Source organism: Molothrus ater, chromosome 2 (genome assembly GCF_012460135.2).
Source record: "Molothrus ater isolate BHLD 08-10-18 breed brown headed cowbird chromosome 2, BPBGC_Mater_1.1, whole genome shotgun sequence".
Taxonomy (NCBI): Eukaryota; Metazoa; Chordata; class Aves; order Passeriformes; family Icteridae; genus Molothrus; species Molothrus ater.
Genome location: NC_050479.2, coordinates 18048647 through 18075735, shown reverse-complemented (window position 1 = coordinate 18075735; position 27089 = coordinate 18048647). Strand labels below are relative to the sequence as shown.

The window sequence follows — 27089 nt, the reverse complement described above, 5'->3', positions numbered from 1 at the left end:
CTGAAGCTAGGTTAACATCCAAGGAAGGCCAGGATTTACCAGTGAGACTAGCCCTACCACTCAAGTGTGTGGGAATGGACCTCTCAAACCTGAAGCAGCGTTATCATGTAATGGATCTTCATGAGTTCTTGAAATTTGGTTAAGATCTGGTTCTCCACCTCCAAGAAATACTCCATAAATCTGAGGCTGGACTCCAGAACATAAGGCTCAAAGGTACAGAGTTTTGTTCCTCAAGTGGTATCACAAGAAGTTATTTAAAAGGTTTGATATATGAAGATAAACTCTCCTTTGAATTTGTCAAAATCCATACTCAAATTATGAATGACATTTGGTTGTATAACTTAAATCCTTTCTATACCAACTTTAAGATTTCTAAAAAAGGCTTACATTTTACATGTATAAACAGTCATCATCCAAGTTCAATAGAACTATTTTAAAGAGTACACACACTCATTTTTTTTTCTAAAATAGTTATTTTATAGTCCAAGAATTATTATTTTGGAGTAGGAATTATTAGAAAATTCCTTAAAAATATATTTTCAAAATCTGTAACAAAACAATGACTCAATCTTAATATTACATTCTTCCAATAGTCATCAATTAAAATACCATTACTTATCTGCAGAAACAACACAGAAATACTATAGAATACAAAGCAGTATAAGTACCCATGAAAATATAAATATTATTTAATGATATAACTTTAATAAATTTTTTTTCAAAATAAATTTAGTCAATAGTTTCTAGGACTTGGCCAGTCTCCACACAATCATATCTGAACTGAGCTGAGCTTCTGCTATTTTCAAAGCAGTTTTCTGGTACAGGGCACCATTTAGTGTTTGGTTCATACTTTGCACGCTCTCTTCCCTCTCTTTCTGAAGTTTCTTTCTGAATTGCTGGACTCCTTCCTCAGTGTCCAGTAAAGAAGCCAGAGGAGCATTATTGATTTTCTTGCCAGACTCATTTCCCCATGTCAAACTGTTTCCAGCTTTAGTTTCTTTTAAGAAGGGAGAATTCTTCAAGGTGAACATTTCCTTTTCCAGAGCCAGTGATAACTGTTCAGTAAGTACTGCTTTGCTTCCAGATCTCAGGAGTTTTACACTGCAGCTTGGAGGGAGAACTCTAGTGAGGCTGTGAAGGCACTGGAACAAGACAGTCAGATTTCTGTAAAACAAAATTATGATGGTGTCAAAAAAAGTATACTCTGTAGTTTCTACCTATCACAGAAATATCCTAGCCAGGTAAAAGATCAATCCAAACACAGGAATAAAAGATACAGAAAATGCAATCAGAGGCCATAAACAGGGGGCTCAGTAACTATTAACAAAATGGGATCAAAAGTGAATAGTCAAAGTGAATAGCAAGTAAAATCACCTTTCAAAAGGAAGCAAAGTCTTAAGAGTAAAAATTTTACTGATTGATTGCCTAAACATTTCAGTCTTTCCTCTTACATAGAGGAAATCAACTCCTAATTTGAGGAAAAGACTGAACCTCACTACAAAATACTCTTACCAGTTACACCTTTTATTTTTTATTTTATAGCTTGAACTCTTCAAAATGGCAACATTTGTCAATATCCCAGAAGTACTTTTTATGTTATAAGCCTTAACCAGCTAAGTCATGAATTGTGGCAGCATTACTAACTTGCCTAACCTGACTTAGGTAATATTTGTCCAAGAATCTGCATAAGAAAGGACATCAGTCAGACTCTTCAGATTATTTCCTTTTCATAATCATGGTAGATAGGAAATAACCATAGCAGAAACATGTACAAAATGAGACTACATTTATATTGCAATACTAAACTAAAAAATGACCTAGCAATACATTTAATTTAACTGGGGGTTGTGGTTTGATTGTTTTTTGTTTTAATATTAATATATAAATATTTAATATTTAAGGTTCTTTTTAAATAAACACATTTTGAGGAAAAAATTTTAAAATTACACATTATACTAAGAATAATGTAAGAAAAAAAAGAATATAAAACTATGATGCAGCCAAATGAAGAGAAGGAATAGTACCAAGCAGGCATTAATGGAGACTACACCTATTTGTAATGCAATGTTCCAGCCTAGAGAAAATGAAACAATTCATTTTCCATAGTTCTGATCTGAAAACAGGTCTGTTATTGGTGACTGTTACCATATCATCATATTGGCAGCCTACTGGTTGTGATTCTGGCTGCTGTTTATAGTACCAGTAAGAAATAGCACAAAGACAAAAAAGGGTGTCTGGAAGATGAATATAAGCTGAATATAAGATGAATATAAGATGAATAAAATCACTTTTCAAGTGATTTTACCTGCAAAATATTGTTAGAACTCCTTCAAATGGATTTTTCAAGGCCCAATTAAAAATTGTACCATGGACATCTCCTGCTTTATGACAGAATAGGTTGTCCTGGCATTCCTTAAATGGTGTGCACTCCATTTCTCCCAGTAACCATGAACTGACTGGAGTCAATGTGCAGTCACAAGACACAATCTGAAAGAAGAATCTGACAGACACTGCAAGGACAGCAAGTATATCTTCCATGGAACCTGAAAGAAAATAGAGTAGAAAAAGCTATTTGAACTAAATATTTTGATCACGCTGCATGCATTAAATGAACTTTGATTTTTGGCTCATATTCCCAGTTTTTTTGTGAAGGATTTGCACCTGACTTCAGGCATTCTTTGGCAGTTTTCTTCTCACCTAAATTCTTATCCCTACTTCTGTCAAGCAAAAGAGCTGATTAATGGAGCACCACCAGTATAATGAAAGCTCTTCAGATAAACATCACCTTGCCAAAAGAAGACTATTAATAGCCTGTGATAGTAAGATGACATGTTTGCTTTAGCAGTGACACAGCATTAAAGGAAGAAAAATGAAAATTCATTGCAAACAATAAAAAAGATATTTCATTACCTGAGCAAAAGCCCAGTTCAAAATCAATTCAATCAGGAATATTGAAAGAAATGAAAATAAATTACCTTAATATATGTGTAGATGAGGAAGAGCTTCAATTACTTTGGTATTATTTAAGAGGTAGTAGTATGTCAGACAAAAACTTCTGTATCAAGTTACAGTATCTTATTTATAGAAAAAACATAGGCTTCAGCATTCTGTACTCAAACTTATCTTCAAAATTATCCTTTCCAGATACCCTTCATCACCAATGCTAGCAAAACCTCACAGCAACTCACTAAACATTTTTTCAATTTGAAAAATGTTCCATCTCCTATTTCACCCAACTTTAATTCCCAAAAAGTCTGTGCAGCTTGTGTTCAGAGAGAAACTTAACTGGGCACCAGCTAGAGTAAACAGAATAATTAAAAATATATATTTATAAATCCAAAGTATATAAATCCATTTACCTGCACAATAACTATTATCCCTTAGCATCTTTATTGAATATCTGCCATTTGAAATATCTTCCAGACTTAACAAAATTTTCCCACAGAGTACAGCAATCTTTTTGCTCTGCTGTAAACCATCATTCTGATGGTTTTGCTTCCTGGCATGCAGAAGAACTACACAGCACACACGATGAAATGCCAGTAGTGGTGAAAGGCTAGTGACAGCAGTGACTGTCTTTGCTCCATCCAGCTGAATCCTTGAAGATCTCTTAGGAAATTCTTTTTTCAGATCATTCTTGCTGTGCAAGTCCAATTTCATCTTTTTTGGAGGAGGTTCAATTTGACCTGGGGAGACTGCCAATGCTGAGAAGGCTTTGTTCAGCTTAATGATTTTACTTTGACACTTGATAATTGGAGAAATCGAAGAGAAGTCTTGATCCATCACTAGAGATAAACTGACATCACTCAGTGACCTGTGAAAATCCATACAATATGACTGCACTTCCAGTTCACATTTTTGCCTTCTGACCAATAACCACAACTCTGCAGACTTAATACAGACATTTAAGACATAAATTCCAATACCATTCCAGATTAAGTCATTGACTTTGCAAAGAGGCTAAGTCCTTCACATGACTGTTTCATATAAACCAAGTATGAAGATTTTTCAAAATGTGGACTGAGTTTTTGAAGAGCTTCTAGAAGTCAGACACCTCATTTCAACCAAAAGAATTTGAATGTTTAATTCAGCCAGAAAAAGCTGAAAAGTCTACATAATCTATAAAGATACTCCGTGACATTTATGGATTTTTTTTTAAAGATTTGACTTTCTTTTTAAGAAAAAACTGCAAAAAATATCAGTTCTGCCCTTTTGAGGACTAGAAGCTCTTCTGAGACTCTACATTTTTATAGATATTCAAACAAAATTGAATGTAGAGTAAAATAAAAGGTTTAAGATACTATTACCTTGAACATGTAGCAATTTCCTGAAATGTATAAAGTACTTTATTTATTCAACACAGGGCTCTTTCAATGAAATCCTAATATGACTGTTCCAGATCCTCTCTCAATGAATATATTATTCTGTCAATCAATTCAATCTCAAGATGTCAGTGACATTTGAAAGTCTTATGAATGTCTAATTTTCTTTACAGAGAAGTATCATCACCTCATAAATCAATCTATGATATCACTGCAATCTTGCATTAGTAGGAAGCACAAAAATAATCAATAAAGAATTACAGTGTTGGGGCTGGAGATACTGCAAGTCCTTTTCCCCACAAACACAGGTTGTTGTGCACAGTACTGAACTGGAGCTCAGAAGACCCAGGTTCTGCTGCTGGTCTGTCAGGTTAATCTTGGACAAATGGCTTCTCCACAGATCTTTTCTGAACTGTAAAAATGGGGGAGAGGGCTAGACTGCTGCTGGTTTTTAAAATCTGCTGAAGATTTCTGAAGTTATAAAGGAATGAATCATTTCACTTAAAAAAAAAAAAAAAAGCAAAGGCATCACCATCAAGCTAAAAGAACAAACACTAAAAAGGCAAAAAACAATCTTTTGCCTCAGTGGCTCTTAAGAGAGCCTGTCAAGAGGATGAGGTTAACTTTCTTGTAAAGTTACAGTAATCTGGCAGCTGAGGAAGAATACAGCCACAGCTCCAGCAGAATGGCCAGAGGGCCTAACAGGTCAGCTCCCTCACAGCCACCTGAATGATTTTCAGTGGCATCAGTAATCTTTGAGCTCAGCCTAACACAGCCTCAGCTACACTGCCTGTGGGAACATGGGTCAAAAGATAAGTTCTGACTCCACCAAAGTTTACATTACACAATTCATGTTGTAATTTTATAATTTACATAATCCTCTTTTTTCACACTGTTTCAACTTAGTTCCCTCTCTGTAAGGGAAAATGACGTAAGTAGTATTTACAACTAGAAACACCACCATTCTATTTATTTTAATTACTGAGTAATTAAAATAAATAGAATAAACAAATAATTTTAAAGATTATTAAAAAACTCAACCAAATTATTTTGAAGGTTTAAGTATTGTATGGTTGATTGCTCCACATAAATCACACAAAATACAAGCTATGCAAGAATTTGATTAGGTACTTGACTAGAGGAGTTCAATTCAAAAGCTAAGTATTAATTAGTTGGTAAGAGAATTTAATATATTTTCTCTTGTGCTTCTTGAAGCAAATCAATTAGGAATGACAAGTAGCTAACAGTAAAGCACCAGGAGCCAAGATAAGACAGACCTTTATTCACAGCACATACTGAAATCAGCATTACTATGTCAACACAGACTACAAAGAACCATAATTTTTGTCAAAGAAGACTCTTTTTAAAAAAGTCTCCAGTAATGTTGCAATTATACTCACACAACTGATTTCTGGCTGTATAATGTATTTTTCTGCATAGTGCTAGAGAGCAATCAACCAGTAGCAAAAATACTGGCAATACACATTTGAAATACTTTATGTTCAACATGAGAAAGTTCAAATTTACTGCAGAGCTTAACCTACATATTCATTTTCTATAAAACTACCAATGAAATTACAGGATAAGTGTATATACTCACAAATAAAATGATTCAGTTAGCTTTACTCCAACTACCAGGCTGTCACCCACAACACGCTGCCACAATTCCTCTGTGAAGCGCTCTGGGACTTCAGGTGCTGGTGATGTCTCTTTACTAAGAGAGTCAGGAGGATTTTCTACATCATCCCAGAGGGAGACAAGGCCTTCCTTACAGAAAAATGTGGGTTTTTAGGTAAATTAGGCAGAGATTTTGGGTATTTTTATACTGCATTACTTTGTGTTTTACCACAAGTAAAGCTGGAAGAGTTTTTAAGATACATAAAATAGAAAGATATATATATAAACTATAGTTTATTCTCTACAATAAATAGAATTGAATTTTCTCAAAACACATTATATCATCATGTAAAGTACAACTTACTCTCTCCTTGTAAACATCGTATGTCAAAATCTTTACCTGTCATACAATTAAATGTCCAAAGATATAAGGTGCTAGAATTTATATCATTGCATTTAATTGCTCAATATTCTGTGCAAATCCAGAAAACTTACAAGATGCCACAACAGTAACTGAAAGAGATCAACCTCATTTCAATTAAATGAGGTTTCTTTTGAGCAACATATTAAAATAAGATTTTCCCAACCTCCATCACCTTCTCAGCCCACAGTTCACTCTGCCCCCATTATAAAATCAATTTTGCTCACATAGTTCTATGACAACTCCCTTTTTGTAATATGTGAGATTACAGACAGATATTCAATATCTAGGCAACTGGGCAATTAGAACTGTACACTCCCCTTGTGTTTGTCACTAACTCTGTAAGAGGTTACTCCTCCATACCACTCAGTTGTCAGGAGGTACTGTGCACATCAATTTCAAGCAGAAACAACTAAATTTGCTCCTAACTACATAAACTGGCAAGTTAAGAAAATGAACCAGACTTAAATAGCAGATTAATGAGTTTTGATAGTGGCAACCCCTACAGGCAAAAGGGGTAAGTGGATGATGGCAGCACCCTCTACAAATGGCTTGGCAGAATTCAGAAGTGATTTGGCACATCTCCTGCATTTTACCTCTTTTGAGTTTGGTAGAATATGGGTTCTTTCTTCAACAAGATCTGTTAATGCTCTGCAAGACTCAAGAATGACCCTCTTTTGGAGTCCTAAATGCTGCTGCAGCTCTCGAACAGAAGTCCAACCAGCCTGTAAAAGATAATCATTAGACTACTGCACATAAGAAAAGATACTAAAGCTATCAAAATATCTTTTCAGCTTTCCATTTTTATGCAAGAATCACAAATAGCATTTCTAAAAAATGTTCATGTCATGCTACCCTGTTGTTAAAATATCAATCTCAGAATCTTTCAATATTAAACCTAAAGATAAATATTAAGGTAAACTTAATCAAATTACATAGATATTCAGATATGTTTCCATAGATATATTTCTGAGTGCTATCTTTCATTATTAATCCTGCTTCACTTTTTCATGTAGAGCAGTTTCATCTTCTTCTCAAGATTTATATTGATTATTAGTCAAGTAAATATTTTGAAGAATTGACAGATATACAAGCAGACACACATGTTGGCTGCATCTCTGTTAAATAAAACACAATGAAAAAATCCCCCCAAAAACCAGCCAAGGCAAACCAACCAAAAAAACCCACAAACCAAGCAATAAAGAAAGAATATCATGCCAGCTTCTCAGGTTTTAAGAAAGCTCCTCAAAAGCTATTATCTGCAAAGGAACATCCTGAGAAGTGCAATGCTGTCAAGGAGAGAACTGAACTCTGGAATGCAAAACCAAACTTCTCTCTTCACCCATCCCCTCAGAAACGCCCCCCCCCAAACACATAACACACACAAATCCATTTTAAGCCCGAATAAAAAAGCAGATCTTATAAGTAAAGTGATGTCATCTGCTCAAGCTGCACTGGCAAAGGACATTTAGACCAACAGCACTCATGAAAAGTTTTGCAAAAAAATTGTCACCTATCCAACTGTGAATCTAAGCACCAGATTCCAAGGAATAATCCAGGGCCAGACTTGACTCAAGAGATGAAAATGAAGATGAGTCTACAATATCTTCCTAATTTAGGTCATCAGAACACTAAGCCATCATTCACTCTCATTGGAGCCAACTCCTGAATAAACAATTGAGAACCAGAAAGCAAATGGGGAAGCACAGACGTGGAAGCAGTCAAAATGGCCAAACCTTCACTGTTGTATCCTTGCTAACCAATCTGGCTTTTGCAAGCCCTTTTTCCTCCTAAAGCACAAGAAAAAGACCTGAATTCCACCACATAGCAAACCCAAGACTGAGTTGTGTCCCCCTCTGTCACAAGTGACAGGCGCATCCTCTCTGCTTCATGCCAAGATGTACTGCACTACAAGCATCAGCAGGAGTTACAAGTTTTGTGCTGTTAAACCAAGAAAATAAAAGTAGATCACCTTAGAAGAGAAAATAAACATGAACATAAAAACAAGGCAGTCCAGAGCCAAAGACAATAGAGCTGTGAGTAAATCCAGAATGAACAGTCCAAAACTGTCAAGTAATGGGAGGAAGAACAGACCAGTGGACATAAAGATACTTCTTTATTTCTACCAAAACAATCAACTAAAACCATGAGAAACCCTGTAACCTCAGCTGTTACAATGGAACTGCAGTACTCTGCCAAAGAATGCCTTCTTCAGAAGATACCAAAACACAAGTAAAAAAAAAAAAATTCAAAGGAGAAAAGGCTGGATTCAGGCCCAAAATAGTGTATACAAAATAAATATAGAACAATTCAAAATTGATCAAGCTGATCTGTTTTTCGATTTCACTGCCTGCAAAATGCAGTTTATATATATTACTAGGTATAACTTAAATACAACTTCCTTATCCAGTGGACTATAATTCATTCCTGCCAAAGTTCTCACGTGGTCAAGAAAACAGCTGTGCAGATGTAAAACAACAGTTAAGCAACAAGGATGCAAAAGGGCTGCATCTGCTATTTTATCTTGCTCTAAAACACAAAATTCCATGGAGACTGTGAAAACTTGATTTGATTGCAAATTTCTAGAACATCTGAATTTTGATGATAAATATCAAGAGGCACCACTTCAAGACTAAATAACCTTTGAAAATTCCCAAGCTAAGCAGAACACATGCAGTACTGCTTCAAAACAAGCATCCTTGAAATTCAATTATATATCAGATTATAAAAACCAGCAAGAGTACTTCACCTGTTCAGCAAATATAATACAGAACAATGGGGATTTCAACAAGTTAGCAACAGTGAGGTTAAAAAGAAATATCTGCACTTATTTCCAAATTCATAAGTTTGACAACTTCAAAAATTTACAGCATTAAAACACAGTAAGTTTCCAATTGCTTACAATGCTTGTGCTAGCACATGGCTTTGAAAATTAGAGATTAAAAAGATCTAAAAGCACAGAAACGTGAGGTCTTGGGAAGGATTCTGTGTCTGTAAGAACTATATTAGCACACAATAGATAAAATATACAACCAGTAGCTTGTTTCCAGCAGAACCAGTAGCAAGTGCAAACCAGTTAATTCGTTTCCTTGTGACACAGATTCACAGAGCTGTACAGCTGGAAGCCAGTTGGTGTATTGAAAGAACAAAGTTATGGAACACAGAACGTCAATAGAACATACAGCTGTCAGTGGCAGGGTGGACAAGGTCATTAGATTCATGGAAGGAGCAGCCAGTAAGAAACAGAAACTAATTTCTGCTTTGTAGAAGAGGAAAGTAATGTAATGAATAGGGCAAGAATGCAGCAGTGAAGTCAGTTTTAAAATATGACAGTCAAAAAAGAAAAAAATGCAGAAACAGAAAAAGATGCATTTGGAAGGAAGACTGCACTTCTATTAAAGCCAATAGGCCTCTAACATGCAAGCTGTAAAAAAGCAGGATTGAAGGGACCTCAAGAGGTCTTCAATATTAATCCAGCTTCTGTTTTCTTGGTCTTCTAGGAGGGAAAAAAACATTATGTCTACTGTTCTCCAAACAGCTTTCATTTTTTGGATGATGCACTTTAAATATCTTGTTTGTCATTAGAACTAGAAAAGTCTTTTCTTTTTCAGTCTTTTCCTAATATGTCCTTCTTTTATTTATTTATTGACTGGTAAACTATTGCCAATTCATTTGCTTCATTTTTAAAGGCTGGAAATAAAACTGCCACAATACCCTACTTAGTTTTCCCTAATTCTCAAGTGACAGGAATAATAACCTTGTATCTAGTCTTTAAAGTACACTTAGCAAATTAACAATAGCCTCACATCCTTGACTCAGAATGAGATTCATGCTCTCCCCTAAAGCTTTTTTTTCTTAAATGATCTTCCTATTTGTCAATTATTACCCATTTGGTAGAGGCTACTATACAGACTACTGAAGCACTCACACTGGTGCGTATGTCGGGTGGGAAACTCCCAACTTTCCCCCCAGTTTGTTTTATAAATGATTCTAGTTAAAAGAAGGATACATTTTAGCTTTATCTATAGTACATCTCAAAACTATCCTTATAAAACCACTAGTAACAGGACCACGAACATCAGAGGTGGTGAAATAACCACTGTCACCAATTGTGCAAATGCACTCACTGGGAACCTGCTACTACATGACCTGAAATTTCTGTATGTAATGGGGAGCAAAAGAAGTAAACCTTCCAATTTTTTAAAGCTGGTATTTAAACACGAGTAAAATGACTGCTAAGGAGCTCTGATAAGATAGCTTCAGCATTATCTCAAACTTTTAATTAAAATTAAGTTAGACCATGACAATTACCTTAATGCACTTACAACAACTGAGAGACCTGAAACACAGATTACTACTGATTCAAGAATAAATACTTAACCATGTTGACCTTTTCCCTGAACCACTATCTTCAATAATAACAGTATCATTAGCTTCACCCTCTAGATAATGCAATGATACAGAACAGTAATTTACAGAAAACATGGAGGCAGAACTATTGAGTACAAACCTGTAATCTTGTTTCAAGGGCTCGGACAGTAAGCAAACCATTCTCTTGCAATCCTTCTGCAGCAGGAACATCATGTTTATAATTGATACCACTCTGAAAGAAAAAAAAACAAAATCAAAACCCTGAATGAATTAAAAAGCTGAAAGTAAGATACAGGCTATTACACAGCATTATAAAAATCTGGGAGAAAATACAGCAAGCCAGGAGAATCACACTATGTCTTTTAAAAGCAAAATCCTATTTTCTGAAAGCAATTCAAATTTATAGAACATAATGGAAAGACCCAATTATGAGAAGATAATTAACAAGCACTATGGCCTTAACTAAATTAAGGGTTCTTAGCCAAAAGGTAAGCATTGTGGCAAAACTATTATGTATGTAAAGCATTTTCTGCTGCATTAATTTCCCAACAGAATGTTGATACAATCATAGAAGCAAAAAAAAACATCTTCAGATAATTTAAGATTACAGCAGGGAATATTGTATTCAAACTTCAGGGCATTCACAGCACACATCAAATTTCACTTTGCATCAATACTTTAATGATTTGTTGAGATTTTCTTAATTTAGTAAGCACAGACTGAGTAGCTGAGAAAAGGCAAGCTCAACTTACTGCATAGTTGACCTCCCCAAGATCTGTTATTTTGAATGTACTTAACACGTCTGTATTGGAGTCATCCTTAAAAAGCAGTAACAGCTGCTCACTTCCAGAGCCAATAAAATCATCCACCAGAAGACACTTCACTTTTTGCCATTTGGAAGCCACCTAGAGTAGAAGAGGTTTTAAAATACATTTATTAGAATAAATCCTGTATTTGAGATCTCATTTTGGTGAAGCTTGCTTTCCATTGAGAGAGAGCCTATTCAGTTTTGTGGAATACAATAATATTTAGAAGTTCCAACCTCTCACTCTCACCCCATCATTTAGAGCCTATGTAACTCTGGGAAAAATTAGCCATTCTCCTTAAAGATCACTTTCCAGATTACAGGCTGCAGAGAAGATGACAACTATTCAGTGTATTCGAACACCTGAATGTTGTAACAGTTATTTAGAAGCAGTAATACTCAAAGATCAGTTAAAGGCATTGTACCTTTGATATTGAGAAATATCTCTGTTTCACAACAGACTTAACTATGTTTGAAATTTAAAGACAAATTTTTATAATAATGCCAGCAACTAAATGTTATAAATTTTTATTTCTTGACTGATAAAAGTCTTCCTGTCAGACTACTACAAAACCTTAGCAGAAACTTTGTCTCTCCTAATTTTAAGAAACAATAGCAAAGCCTTTTCCTGTCATTTTCATAAAACAACGTTTTCTAGGAACAACTTTTTGTTATTAGGAATTAAGGCTCAAAAAGCTTTGACGTTCCAATGAGCAGTTTATACTTGCAATGGTATGAGGTTACTTCTAACACAAATCATCCAGGCAGACTCATAACTGCCTAACAACTTCAAGTTTTCACATTACTGCAGTTTTCCATTAGCAACAGAAGCTTTGGTCAGATTCATAAATATATTGCTAAATGAGAAAGTACAAGCTTCATTTTCAGATATATAAGCAAGCAATGGAAGCAAAACAATGTCATACTTTAGACAGGTTATTTTACTAGCAGCAACAATAATAAACTAACAAGAAATCTAAAGAACTTGAACATGCAGGTTTTTAGTTGCAGGACTTTCAATAAGACAATATATACAAAAAAGACTGCAATAAAATGGAGCTGTTTGAAGCCAACAGTACCTGTAAGCTGTCTCTCCTCTGTACAACACAGCTATTTCCAGAGGCAAAAGACACAGCAAATAGCAAATCTCTGCTGCTGGTTAGAGCTGGTGTTACTGAACATGGCTTTTCGTAAGGAAGCTCACAAACACCGTTAGGGGCACCATTTTGGAACCAAACAAGCTGGTTCTTGTGGGTTATGGCAACAAGTGATATTTGGAGCTGTTTCCTCAATCTCTCACTCCTGCAGACGTAGACAGAAGACACCACTCTGCTGTAGGCATGAGGCATGAAGCACGTGCCACTCAGAAACTTCTGTGATTGAATTGCATATCCAAAGAACTCACTGCCCCAGATGGCTCTGTCTGAAACAGAAAACCCATCTGGGTCTTCAGTCTCTGGCAGGCAAGCAGTTCTTATCCCTAAGACAACAGTGCCTTCACCCACAATTTCACCTGTCCACACCACGCAAGAAAGATGAACAGGGGCACTTTGAACAACACAGGTGTTGGAAGAGACGTAGAACAGCTTGTTGGCATATGTCCATAACAGTGATGGGCCAGCAAACAACCTGATGTCTTCTTTCAGCTCATAATCTAATTTAAAATAAAAGGATGGCTCAAATTGGTTAGAACCGTGAAGCAACAATAAAAAGTATTTGATACTGTTCCGTTTTTTCTTCTTCATCAAAATGCAGGGAAGAATAATCCCTGTTCTGGAATCTGTCGTGCAGCTACAACAAATCATTTCAATTTTTGAGTGACTGACTCCCATGCTGAATGATCCAGAAGACTTCTGAACAAACACCTTAGTGTCTCTGTTGAATGCCATCCTTCTGACACATAAATTCATTGTTTTATCACCTGCTTCCTCTGCATGCTTTGATTTTGACAACTGAAATACAAGGACTTCACCGTTGTAGGACAAGAATTGATCTTGCTCACCCAGAAGCATCTTGATTTATCTTTATGTATATTCCTCTACAAAAAAATCATGTGTCCCTATTTCCATCAGGCTTAATTCTGTGTGGAAATTTTAACTTTTCTGGACATTTTCCACCTACAAAAAGCAAATAAGAAAAGAAAATTAAATTGTTTTGGGACAAGCTGAACTGAGCCTTAAGAATAGCTATGCATTGCAAAGCAATAATACAGAAAAATCTGAGAATGAGGCCAGTATATGCTTTAATCTCACAGATTAATAATGAAGTTAAACAACTTTATTGAGAGATCTAACTAATAGAAATAAAAATGTTTCTTTACCAAAGTATGGATTCTGTGGTTATCAACAGCTGTACAGTGTAATATAAATGGACAGAAACCAAGCCACACACTCACAATTCGTGTGATTGTATTGAAGAAGCCACAAATAGTCTACTTTCCGCAGACTGGAAAGTAACTGTGCTTTGAGTTCTGAAATTAAAGAACCTTCTCTAAGGCGTAGTGCTTGTTAATAGCTATAACTTATTTTTTGGTAAAATTATAAGGCCTCGAAGGAGAAAGTTCTCTGAAGAACCATCCAGTCATTTTGCGGCCAAGCAGACTCCCTCCCTCCCTCCCTCCCTCCCTCCTCGCCCCGAGAAGGCCCTGGGGACCCCGAGGGAACCCGCAGCCGTCTCACCGAGCTTCACTCAACCTGCAGGACCCGCAGCGACCGCTCAGGCCGCGATACCTCCCGCTCCCGCAGATACCGGGTACAGACAAGGGCAGTGACCACGGGCTCCCTGCCAGCGGGGCCGCTCGGGGCCGTTCCCGGCCGGCGGGGCCTCTCCGAGCCGTACTGCGGATCCCGGCCGGCGGGGCCGCTCCGAAGCTCCCGCCGCGGGGAGCATGACGGGAGCGCGGGCGGGGGCGGGGCCACCGCTAGGGGCGGGGCCTGCCGGGCACGGCTCTCCCTGAGGCCCCGCCCCCCGGGCGCCGCTCCATCCCCTTTTCCCGCCGCTCCTCGCGCTGCCGGAGCTGCCTCAGTGCGGGCGGCGCGGGTGGACCCGCTGGATCATGGCTGAGGTGAGTGCCTGCGCCCCTGTCCCCTTGCTTCTGCCTTCCTGACGGCTGTTCTCTCCCCAGCCGCTGCCCGCAGCCGCTCGGGGTTGGTGGTTTGGCGGGGCGGGCGGCTGGGCCCTGCCGTACAGGTGAGGGTCTGGGGCTGTCTGGGGCCCCGGCCTTCCCGTTCCTTTCACGGCCCTCCTGTTCCGTGTTTCCTTTCAGCAGCGGCAGGATAAGGGGGCTCTGATAAGCGAGACCCGGCGGCGTTTCGAGGCGGAGTACCTGCCAGGTGAGCGGGGAGCGGTGGGTGCGGGCTCTGGGGCTTGTCCGCTGTCACTTTCCCTCTCGGGGCTCCGGGTATCCTGCTTTCCCAGGTCTGGGAACGTCTGTGCCTTTTCACAGAATCTACTGGGTCGGAAAAGGCCTCCGAGGTGTTCGAGGCCAACCTGTGACTGAGCACCTGTCAGCCAGCCCACGGCCCTGAGTGCCACATCCAGTCTTTCCTTAAACACCTCCAGGGACCGTGGCTCTGCTACCTCCTTGGGCAGCCCGTGCAAATACCTAATTGCTCTTTGTGTTAGGAATTTCTTCCTCATGTCCAACATGAACTTGCCCTGGTGCCGTTGGGGTGTCTGAGTCCATGGAAGGGTGCGATGCTCAGCAGGTTTCTGTGCTGGCTCTCGGTGCTGGGTCTCTCTTTTGGGGTGCAGGATGTGATGGGGCAAAGCTCTTGGTCCCTTTCTCTTACAGCGTGTTTGGTTGGCTGGAGAGTGTGGCCTGGGACATTGCTGTGCCTGGTGTTCTTTGGGCATAAAACACGTCAGGGAAGGGGGAATGGAGGCATTCTGACCTCACTGAGTCTGTCAAAGGAAGAGTTGTTTTTCTGGAGTAACTTGCACTTGAATTTCATGCAGGCTGTAATTAAGGTCATGCTGCATGTCCAACTCGGTTCTTAAGTGGTGGTGCATTTGAATTTGTAAATGAAGGCCAGGAGATGCTGGGGATTCCTAGGGGAGAGGGAAGACTGGGGTAAGCCTAGAGTGGTTTCCTTTTATTTCAAGGTTGATTTGTATTGCTTCTGTTGGAGGAATGTAGAGTATGCTAACAATTGTAGTAGATAGGCTGTTTCATTGTGACTATCTAGAGACTTTCTACTAAAAACATGCCTCTATGCAATTTTTAGTGCAAATACAGTAAAAGTCCAGTAGTTGTGTTGCCTGCATCTCCTTTAATATGAGCCTCAGTTCTGCAAACAAATGCCTTGCTTTGATGTTTCTGATCAGAACTATTGAGGTTACCTTGCTATCTATCACTTCTATGTAAGGGTTATATGCTTCTTCATTGTAGTGGAAAACTTTGAAGGTCTTGAGGGTAGTACAACTTAGTCTCATATGGTTGCTCAGCTAACTTTCATAAAGGAGACTACTTTGGTCTTGGTTAGAAATGACCTTTATTTCTGATGACAAAATTTGTTAGAAAGTCTTGAAGTAGAGGAGCTTATTTTACCATTTGATATTTCTAAGTGAATAAAGATATCTTTGTAAAACTCAGGCTTGAGTGAGTAGAGGCTCATCTTAAAGTCTAAGTTTTTCTGTCTCTTAATGTTTTCAATTAATGTATATTTTCATATGGTAGGTGATTGAACTTGCTTTGTATTCTATTATCCCAGAGTCACACTCATAAATAATTATTTCAGAAAGTCTAGGACTGCTCAACAGTGGTTGTGGAAAAGGGATGTTACTCTTTCAGTTGATCTGCTGCTTAAAATCTTGGAATTCCACAAGTTTCTCTAGTTGTAATGATGTCTCTGTTGGGCTGGTTAATGCAGCCATTAAATAACTGAATACTGTTGCAAGGTAAGCTGTAATCCTATTTGCAGAATTTTGAACACTGTTTCTCAGTAAGCCCATTTTTGGGTCATGGTTTGAGGCTCTTGGCCCTTTCAAGAAAATAGGATTAAGACTTTTTTGAGTTTGTGTTGTTAAGATTCTGAAACAAATTTAGGAATGCCACAAGCAAATTAATGTTCTCATGACCACAATCAAGAGTGAAAACCACAGGATTTTAATTTCGTACTGGTCTATCAGCCTTTACTCTGTGTGTTCTATAACATATTCTTTTATGCTTCTTAATCAAAGGAATGTGGGGCTGCATGTATGCAGACACCCTCAAACCTGTGACTTTGGGTGTAAGGGTGCAAATGATTGCTTGATACCCAGGAATTTTAGTCTGCTTTCAGAACTAAGGGCACTGTCAGGCTACACTGAGAAGCTGATCCTTCCTGTGGAGTTTAGTGTGGTTATAGAATTGTGGGCCTCTACAGAGCAAACTTTATTCTGTTTACATGTGAACTGCAGGTATTAAAGTTGGGGAAAAGTTTTTTGTTTTGGTTTGGGGTTTTTTTGTTTGTTTGTTTGGGTTTTTTTTTTTTTTTTTTGTTTTTGGTTGGTTTTTTTTTTTTTTTTTTTTTTTTTTTTTTTGTTGTTGTTGTTGGTTTTTTTTTTTTTTTCTGGAGGTTGCAGCTGCCACTGTTTTGTTTTCCCTCTGGGGAAAACAATGTAACTGGTTATTCTAGAAACACAGTAATTCTGATCATCAAAGATGAAGTGATTCTTCCATATTCTGTAACTCATAGTTACTAGCTTCCCTCCTGCCCTTCCTCATGCAGGAAGATTTGGCAATGGTCAAAAGTGCTGTGATGGCCTTTACAGTAATGTTTAAATTTTCATTTCATAGCAAAAGTAGAGGGTCTTTGAAATCTTGCTGTTTCATTGAAATTATTTATTGGCAGAATATAATCTTTAGATTAAAGTAGGATCTGCAAAAATATATAGCTGATTCGGAAAAGTCAAATTTTCCTACATGTATTATAATTATTATAATATGGATAGTTTTCAAGGTTAGGTGGGAAAAGTTCTGTTCAGCAACTGAAAGCACTATAAATCTGTTTTTTTGAATGATACAGTTGTTACACTCATGTGGCAAAATAAGAAGATGCTTTTGATAGCCAGATACAGTGTGAAAGTATCAGAGAACTTTACTGGTTCATTTTCCCAAAATTTGTAGGAGAACTTTCTTGCTGAAGTTATTCAGCTAATTTGGCCATTGAAGTGTTCTAGAAGGAAAGCTTGGCCACTGTTGGATCTTATCTGCAAAACAGTATTTATTATTAACTGAAATCTTGTCGTGGTTTTTTCCTCAGTTAACTTTCTAGCTGGATTCCAAAGACAGCTTCAGCTCTTGTGAGGAATGTATGTCCCAATAATGAAACCCTTGTATTTAAAAGGTTTATCTCCAATAGTGCCCCTGTTAGCCCAATAGACTGGCAAGCACTGTCTGATGTGGTGGGCAGACAGCACTTTGTCTTCACTGGTTTTGGGCCTAATTTTCGTTTTGCCTGTTTAGAGTCTTTGTGAGAGTTGGTGATGTAAATGATTTTACTGGTGAAAGGAACAATAAAAACAAAAGAATTTTTTTTCTAGCACTGACTGGCACTAACAATGTTTTCTAGCAAACAAGCATGTCTTTTTCTATAGTGACTTTCCATTCCTTAGAGGATTTCTAAAATTAGCTTTTATTTCTGGGCTCTTACTTTCTATTTTAATGTTGCAGTGGAAATGATTTATAATCAAGTCTTGTTTGATTTTTTTTTTTTCAGTAAACTAGTTTTCTTCATATTTTGTTTTGTATATTAACTGTTTCTAATTGCCTGTTATTTCCTGGCCCTCCCCACTTACATCCTTTTCGTTTCTCCTTTAGGCAAATCTTAATTTTCGAAAACATTTTGCAAGAGAGGTTTCACATCCTTCCAATTTAAAGGAATAAATTTCACCATGACCTTCTTTAAGCCAGTAGCAAAGGTGTTTTGTTAATCATATGAGCTGATTGCAAATAAATTTTTAGACATATGGGACACCTTTAAAAAAGGGTAAAAAATCAGTGATAAGACTATTGTAGAAGACTCTTAAAGTAATGTTTTGCATACCTGCATGTCTTCTTATGCTCTGAAAAGTTTGTTTCCCCTGGTTCTTAGCTTTCAGGCTGAGACTGGTGGAAGAATAAGATGGGAAACATACTTTCTTGGAAGGCTCTGTAACATTAATGATTGAGCATTTTATTGAAAGCAGTCTTTATTGTCACTGACAGTGCTCAGCTTTGCTAAAAGTTTGTTTCACTTTGTGAATACAGAAATTTTATTTGTCTATTGCTGCTTGAGGTTATTGAAATAATTCCTTATTGAATGGAAATAGTGTTTGGTTTGATCTTTGTCCCTGTCCCTTTATGGCTACTGACCTTCTTAAATAGTTTCTAGTCTTGCTGATTTTCTCATGCAGCAACTGAAGGCACATACCTGAGTTGTTACAGTACTTAGTTTAATGTTTGGCATCAACAGTCAATTAAAATGGGTTTCCTCTTTGTAGCCAAAGTCAGAGACATGATTGTGACCATTTTAGACCAAGAATTCTTGTCTGGAATAGCTTTAAGACAGTAGTTAAATTGAGTCTCTTTGTGTAAAGTAACACTTGACATACTTTTCTAAGTTGCTTTTTTTCTCTGCTTTGTACAATAAAGTTTTTGGGTTTGTTCTCTATTAAAAGATATGCAGGTGCTGTCCCTACTTAGGTTTATGTATGGCTTGTTCTGTTAACACTACTTTTCTGGATAAGAGTTTTTTCTGAAGGGAGAGGTCATTCAGGTTTTTAATTCTGAACTCCTCTGGATTAATTCAGTGCGTGACTCAGCTGTGCTGCCTAGTTTTGAGTCCTGTAGTTATTCTATATTCCTGCTGAATATTCTCAAATTTGTATTATTTTTCCTAAAGCATAAACACTAGAAGAAAACCCAGCAGCACAGCACTGTTCTCCTGGTAATCACAGAACAGGTCAAGTTGGAAGAGACCATAGTGGCTTGTCTGGTCCAGCCTGTTCAAGCAGGGTCATCCTGGAGCACAGGGCACAGGTTTGCATGCAGACAGTCCTTGGATGACTCCACACCCTCTCTGGGCAATCTGTTGCAGGGCTCAGTCACACACTGTGTAGAAGTTCTCCCTCATACTCAGGAGGAACTTCCTGGACATCTGTCTCAGCCATTGTCTCTTGCCCTCTTGCTGGGCACCACTGAGAAGAGCCTGGGCCCATCCTCTTCCACCACCCTGCAGATTCTGACAGACATTGATGAGGTCTCCTCTCACTCATCTCTTCTCAAGGCTGAAGAGGCCCAGCTCTCTCAGCCTGTTCTCATTAGAGAGGTGCTCCAGTCCCTTAATCTTGTTTGCAGCCTTCCACTGGATGTGCTCCAGGGGCTCCTGACATGGAAATTATATGGCATTGAAAAAAAGAGTAACAAAGAAAAGGGATTTTGCAATTTGTGCCTCAGAAAACTTAATGAAATCTTCTAGTGAAAGTATTGCAGTGAAATTTGTGTGCATTTAGTTTTATGTAATTCTGCAGTTTTCAGAGCTGTTGTCTGGTATTACAGAAGATTCTTTATGTTGAAACACATTAATTAAGTGGTAGAGTTTCACTGGAAGCTTCTCAGCTTGAAGAAGACAACTTTTAGAAGGGCAGAATGTGCTCATGGAAAGGACAGAAGTCCTCACTAAAGCAAAAAAAAAAAAAAGGAAGGCAAGTAATACAAGTAATATAAGAAGTTACTGTTCAAACAGCTTTTGTCTTCTTTTCTCTTGACTTCAAATGCCCAATGAGAAAATGAAAGTGACTTTAACAAACTATTTTCAAAATAAGGTTAAATACCTGGTCAGTTTTATTCACTCAGATTTTCTTGAAGAGCTTTCAGCTAAAGGAATAAAGAGGGTTAATAATGGCCACATCTCCTTGCTACTGCCACTCCCTTATGTGGAATGTATAATTTGTCAGATTATGTTTTTTCTTGCTTTTTTTGGATCTGAATCTTGCTTAATTACTACAGCTTCCAGGGTCAATGGAAAAATATTGCAGCATCCCAGTTTTGCCTCTTCCATGGGCTATGGAACTATTCTATGATACAGGAAGGTTTGAGTGTCTTGGACTGAGGGAGCAACCAGGTTTCCAAGCCTCTGGACTATGAAATGTTACACAAAAATCTGGCACTGCTGCTACACATGTGGTTTTCAGAAGCCCTTTCTGAACAGAAACATCTGGTAGTGCTGTTCCTTGTGTTACCTTTGGGGTGAGTGCTGTGTGTTCCAAATACCTTCTAAAATTCTGTTCATTATGGACTCAGTTACAGAGCTGTCTCTCTTCCTGAGCTGAGGGTGACTGAACTTAGTGTCTCATTGTCCTAGTGGCAGTCCTGCAAGTGTGAAGAAGCAAGCACCCAATTCTCCTTTGAGAAAGGCATCAGTATATGGTTACCAGTATCTAAATGGGTAGGCTTGGAGATTAAATGGAAGTAACCTACCTCAGACATAGTTCCACCTGAATTTCCATTTGGGTGCCCCTCAAATACTGTTTCTTTTTTGGCCTCTTAGTTGTTGTGCAGGATGTATTTAAAATTTTTTGAGAATCCCAAAGTTCTTATTTTATTTCAACTAATTCTCATTAAACTCCAGAAGTTTCTAATAATACAGTAGCTGCACCCAAGTGTTCCATGAATGATTTAAAATTAGAAACATTCTGATTATTTCACAGTATATTTTGAAAACAAGTTTCCAGATGTCTGTAGAATATATGGCATGTACAGATTTGAAGAGGAATTCCTCCTCTGAACTGACACATTTTCAGTCACTGGGTTCTTGGAAGGCCTCCATCAATTTTATATCGCTCTGCTTTTTGTGTGTGACATAAAACACCTTTATTTTGGATTCACATTCTCATTCTAAATTTTACTCATTTTGTGGCAAGAATTGGATCAAGCAGGTAAAAGTCATACAGTATTTAGTACTCAGTACTGTTGTTCTGTCAATCATAACCTGATTCAAATACTGGCTTTCTGCAAGTGCTTGTGGATGTAGAACTTGAATAGTTGTTTCCCCTGGTTTTAGGGTATATTGTAGTATATATGTAAATTCAGATTATATGTGTCTTGTTGAGCACTTAGTTACAGAAGAGAGGGAAAGATGCTTTTTCAACTATCCTAATCACTGAATGCAGCTTGCTTTCCATTGATGTTGGAAGTTTGGATTAAACATGTTCTCTGTTTCTCTTTCACTTTCATTTTCTTAAAATACTCACAAATATAAATGTCTGTTCTTAAAAATATTCTCTAAGTTCAGAGTTTGGGGAAACTTGTTAGTGGCTGAGAAATGTGTTCTGAGGTTTGTTCCATGTAATGGTATGTCAATGGTTTTAAATTATAGTTTAATACAAGGTGCACAATTCTCTCATTTTGACAGTTGTGCTCTCAGACAGATACTGAAAGCAAAGAGAGCCTCAAAAAGTGGTGTGAAATGTTATCATGTTAGTTTTTACCTGGTGGTGGGTTTTCTGTTTAATTACAGAGTACCCTAATCCCTTATTTATATAAGGTACACATGGGACTGATTTCAGCAAAGTACTTGGCTGATTAACTGCAGTCAGTCATAGCTGGAAGCCAGTGTGTGTTAGAGTTTATCAAACCAAAGTGAAATGAAGTAGTTAACTTGAAACTAAGTACTGCTAGCTTTTCTTAGACAAAACTTCCTAAATCATTGGGGGAATTACAAATTTCAAATGAGCAGTTGAGACTACAAAATTTCACTCCCAGGGTTTTTGCAGTTCATCTGTGGTTCCTCTAGAGCCACAGAGAAGTTAAATACTTCATTTTGGTGCTGAGTGATCACTTCACTGGGCTCAGAATATAGGAAATCAGCTGTCCAGTGCAAGTATGGAGATGATGAGAAAAGGAACTTCAATAGTTAAAAAGATTTTAGTGGATTAGAGGCTTTTGGGCAGAGGAGAAAGTAGGGGACTAAGATTAAGGAAAGTGGGATGAAATTCTAGGGTTATCTAAGGAACAAAGTAAAGTAGTGGAGTGTGGGATTAAGGGAGGGAGAAATTTGAAGCCTAATGAAGAAGGGAACACGGTAGATGATATATGTGAGAAGCAGATATGAAGAGATGCATTGGGAAGTGCAACTACAATTTAGTGAATGGACACATTTAAATTGATATACTCTTGCAGTTATATTGACTGATATAAATTGAAAGACAAGTGAAATAGATCATGTTTTTGCATGTAGGCCAGTAAAACAACAAATATTAGCAGAATTTAGTGGTGTCTTTTTCTTAACCCCTTCCTCAGAGTTGTCTGACTGAAATACACATTGCCAAGCCATTCCATCACCATTCTAGATAGTTGTAAATGGCTCTGAAGGCAGTTTGCTATTGACAGAGGAACAGTTCTTTCCAGTTTGTGAAAATTAAATCTCTTTTATTAACAGTCTTAATTTTTTTCCATGGTAATCATGAATTTAAGTGAATAGTTTGAGTTTGTTTTTTTATTAGTTAGCAGAGATGTGTATCAGTGTCTGTTGCTTTCAGAAGCCTGTTTCTATTATGGGCTCTTGATTTACATTCTATTTTTACCAATTTCTCAGACAGAGGATCATTGATTTAAAAACTAGGCTTTTGTTTAAGTGTATCTACAGTAGAATTAGGTCCATTTAGCATTTGTGTTTTACTCTCCTCTTTAAAAATAAAAAAACCCAGGGCAGCAGTAAGTCTTGTTTCATCTGAAGTACTTCCAAAAGCATGTAAGCCTCTTACCATGTTGCTAATGTGATACTAGAAGATACAATAAGCCTTGGGGGTTCTGGTGCTACTCTGGAATTGTATGTAGTTTTTCTTGGGTAGGGTAACAATTTAAAACAAGTGTAGACTGTAATTTTTTAAAAAGAAAACAATTTTGTTTAATGCAATAATGTATAGTGCATGCTCAAAACCAAGAATTTTGTTTGTTGTCTGACATTTTATGGTCTAACATGCTGATACCTTTAAGTTTGAGAACATTCATCAGTACACAGATTCTGATACTATATACTATTTCATGTTAATTGCACAAAACTGGTTTTAGAACAATTACACCTGTCCCAAATGCACCTTGGTTTTTTTTGTTGCATAAGGATCACTGAAAATATTTTTCTAGTGAGAGTAATGTTGTAGTGTCCCTAAATATCATTGCAGCAGATTAATGGTTTTCATTAATTTATCGTGCTGTGCTTTGTTTCCTTAAATTTGAAATTGCAAGAGAAATCCTATGTACCAAGTGGATGCTTATAGACATAAGCTTAATAAATCTCTGCATGTTTCTGTAGCAAATGCTATAGACACTAACTTATTTATTTCCTAGATAAATCAGATAAATATGATTCTAGAGATGTGGAGAGACTTCAGCAAGATGATAAATGGGTTGAAAACTACTTGATTTGGCGTCATGATGTTGTGGATGATACATTAAAGATGATTGATGAAAGCTTTCAGTGGAGGAAAGAATATACAGTTAATGGTAAGCTATGTTATACAGTGGTTTTGAAGGTGTGTGTTGCTTTCCTATTGAACTACCACTGACCTCTATATGTAGTTTCATTAATAACCTTTTAAAGGTTTGCAAGTACCATGGAGAGCTGAGCAAGAACTTTCAAAAAAGGAAAAAAAGGAGAAAAAGTATTGCTTTTTATGTTGACCAGTAGTGTCTCGGTTTTGTTGTGGTTCCAAATGTCCATTAAAGGGGTGTTTAAGGAGAAGGAAGGAAGGCAGCTATCTCTTGCTTTGTCTCTTTGCATCATAGAGCTCTAAAAAAAAAGCAAATAACAAAAAGCCTCACAACAAACAGGGCTGTCTTGTTCATTGTAATAGCACTGGTCTGGTACATTAAAGATCTCATTTTTGTGTGTCCAGCCGTCTGTCTGTCTCTGCCCAGACACGCGTAGGGTGGTTCTGGGGCAGCCCGTGCTTCAAAGGACAAGTCTGGACTCTTCAGTTTTTTTGTCTTCAGATTGTTTATTATTTCTTATCTACAGAATTTTCTTTCTGCCCAGCAGAGGTCTGACCTGCAAGGCAGCCAAGGGCACTCTGACCACCCACGGGGCAGTCGTGTCTTTTTATACTAAAATCTACGTACGTGATATTTACCTTTATTTCCCAATACTTTTCACCCATATTAGCAAGTGCACCTTCACCATGGACCAATCCCCAAGTGCCAACATCACCACAGAAAATGGATGACAAGAAGAAGGAAGAAGGACAAGACACGCCCTGATCCCTCCATCTTGTCTCCATAACCCCCCTGTACCAAAACCCTAAAATCTGTATTTCACCCTGTAAATACATCATTCCTGCACCATTCACTCCCAAGTGACTTTCATGTCCTCAAACAAGTGGCACATCCCTAGAGGGATCGAAGTCAAGCCACCAGACACTCCTGGCAACATTCCAGGATTTCTGAGCCCCCCAAGGGTTCTCTTGGTAACTCTGGACATACAGAGTGATGTGCTGAGTTCCCACACTGTGCTGTGAAAATATTTTGAAGGTGAACTCTATCTACAGGACTGCACACTGAAGGATAGAGCATGGTGGGGAGGTTTCAGATATGAAAAAAATAAACATTTGCAGTATTTTTTCTGTAGATTTTTTCAGTTATTCTTACATCATAAATAGATTCTGCTCTGTAGCATGAGAACAAGATATTGAGAAAATTTGAAATCTTTACTATTAGCATTAGTTTAATAAAGGCCTTGGAAAGTGGCTTATAAAGATGTTTTTGTTTTTTTTTTTGCTAGACTTTTCCAATTTTAGTGACTTCTGTTAAGTTACAATGTGATTATTAATATGATTACTTGATTACTAAAATAATATTTCATTTGGTTTTGCAGACTTATCAGAATCTGTCCTTCCAAAATGGTTATTTGAAATTGGTGCTCTCTTTCTGCATGGATACGATAAAGAGGGCTATAAGTTATGTAAGTTATACAAAATAGACTATTTTCTGCCTTTGATTATTGTTTGTTTCCAGCATTTTGTCTTCTTGAAAAATAAGCATTTTAAGAACAGACATAGATATATATTGGCTAGTGTTTTTACTTAAAAAGGTAATTGAGTTATAAAGTTTATATTTATCATAGAATCCACTGATTTGGAAGGGACCCAGCAGGGTGATGGAGTCCAGCTCCTGACCCTGCACAGGGCAGCCTCAGATTCATACGTGTCTCAAACAAGAATATAACAGTTTCATGTATGTTCTGTATTTGAAAAGGGGTTTCTTTTCACCTTGAAATACAGTCTAGCTAACATGCTCTATTTAAAAACATTTGTTTCTTTACATGAAACATGGAGAAGAAATCTGGTTTTTACTACAGCTTTCCAGGTTTCAGGGAGAAGAATATTGCGCATATCTAAAGTTATTTTCAGGCTTGTATAACTTAGATACTGTAAAGGTAGTAAAAATGGAAGCTATTCTTCACATTACTGCCCTGAATATTTAATTTCTCCCTTATTGTATAATCACTAACTAGGATTCAGACATTTTTATCAAGTCTTTATTTTGAATTATGCCTGTGGGCTGTTGGTTTTTTTTTTTTTTTTCATGGAAAAACAAGTCTCTGAATGACTCTTTTTTTTTTTTTATTCCAGAAGCATATATACTAGGCTTTCAGTTCTACAGTGTTGGTCACCTCCTGGAATTTTAAATTTTATTTTAGAAAGATCTGTTTAGAAACAGACTGGAGTCAGTGCAGTGCTGTAGGAAACCTAAGAAGAAAAGGAAACATTAATTTTACAGCAATACTTAGAATATGTGCTGAACATAGTATTGTCTGAAGGCGACGTGATTTAATTTTAAATTATGAAATACTAATCTAGGTAAATAGTCTTTAAATACACAAAAAGTGCTTTTCCACTTTATTGTTTCTTCTGAGGTATAATTCTTTGTATTTTCAATTTCTAAAAAATTATATTAAAAAGTGAGAAATGTGGGGTATGTGAAGAGGTGTGCAGTTGTTTTTCTGGATGTTCAGTGGTCACAAAATCAGGAAAAATATTAAACACAAACTCGAGGTGTTAATACATTTCAGTGCATCCTCTAGTTATTTGGATGTTGTTTTCTGTTTGCTTGGATCCTTCCTTCAACTTTTGTGTGTGTTTTTGTCCAAGTTTGGTTCAAAGTGAAGCATCATACAAGAGATCCTAAACAGCAACTTGACAAAAAGAAACTGGTGGCTTTTTGGTTAGAACATTATGCCAAGAGAGATCATGGAAAGCCCTTGACAGTGGTATTTGACATGGCTGAAACTGGAATCAGTCACATAGTAAGTATTGTTACTGTCTATTCTTGATTGCTTTTGGAATTATTTAACCTGTGTTACAAGAAAAAAGGAAGTCACCATGCAGTCATTGACACATAAATGACTTAACAGTCATTGAGATAAATAGAGCTTTTTCCCATGACACAAGCAGTTTCCAAAATTTTTTTTACATATTAAATTTTGTCTTCTGCAACATGCTGAAAACTTGCTTTTAGTTTAGTGGCTGAGCTAGTTTACATTGCAAGGTTGAGATCTTGCCTATCAGTACATACTTATTAAATTAAATTTAATAA

General features: G+C 37.3%; 2 protein-coding genes across 2 annotated transcripts in view; one reads left to right on the top strand and one right to left on the bottom strand.

Moving 5' to 3' along the window:
• Positions 1-671: 671 nt before the first annotated feature.
• Positions 672-13548, bottom strand: FANCB (FA complementation group B). Its single transcript, XM_036386843.1, has 8 exons — positions 12616-13548; positions 11484-11636; positions 10871-10963; positions 6957-7085; positions 5923-6089; positions 3360-3814; positions 2306-2543; positions 672-1164 (listed from the first exon to the last, which is right to left on the bottom strand). The coding sequence occupies exons 1-8, from the start codon at positions 13546-13548 to the stop codon at positions 744-746; spliced, it is 2589 nt and encodes an 862-aa protein (XP_036242736.1). The 3' UTR covers positions 672-743.
• A 961-nt stretch (positions 13549-14509) lies between these two features.
• The window catches only part of MOSPD2 (motile sperm domain containing 2), a 32157-nt gene continuing 19577 nt past the window's right edge, over positions 14510-27089 (top strand). The window contains 5 exon segments of the mRNA XM_036380334.1: positions 14510-14600; positions 14802-14868; positions 23847-24002; positions 25369-25455; positions 26645-26799. Of these exon segments, the coding sequence (XP_036236227.1) occupies positions 14592-14600; positions 14802-14868; positions 23847-24002; positions 25369-25455; positions 26645-26799 (474 nt within the window). The 5' untranslated portion in view covers positions 14510-14591.

Bases quoted from the DNA above. Each gene is read 5' to 3' on its own strand.
- FANCB (XM_036386843.1), bottom strand. From the start codon at position 13,548: ATGCTTCTGGGTGAGCAAGATCAATTCTTGTCCTACAACGGTGAAGTC. The intron at 7,086-10,870 runs GTTTGTACTCAA...TATCTTTTACAG, and splicing joins CCCTTGAAACAAGATTACAG to GCTGGTTGGACTTCTGTTCG. The intron at 2,544-3,359 runs GTAAATGGATTT...ATTTTCTTTCAG, and splicing joins GGATAATAGTTATTGTGCAG to GTTCCATGGAAGATATACTT.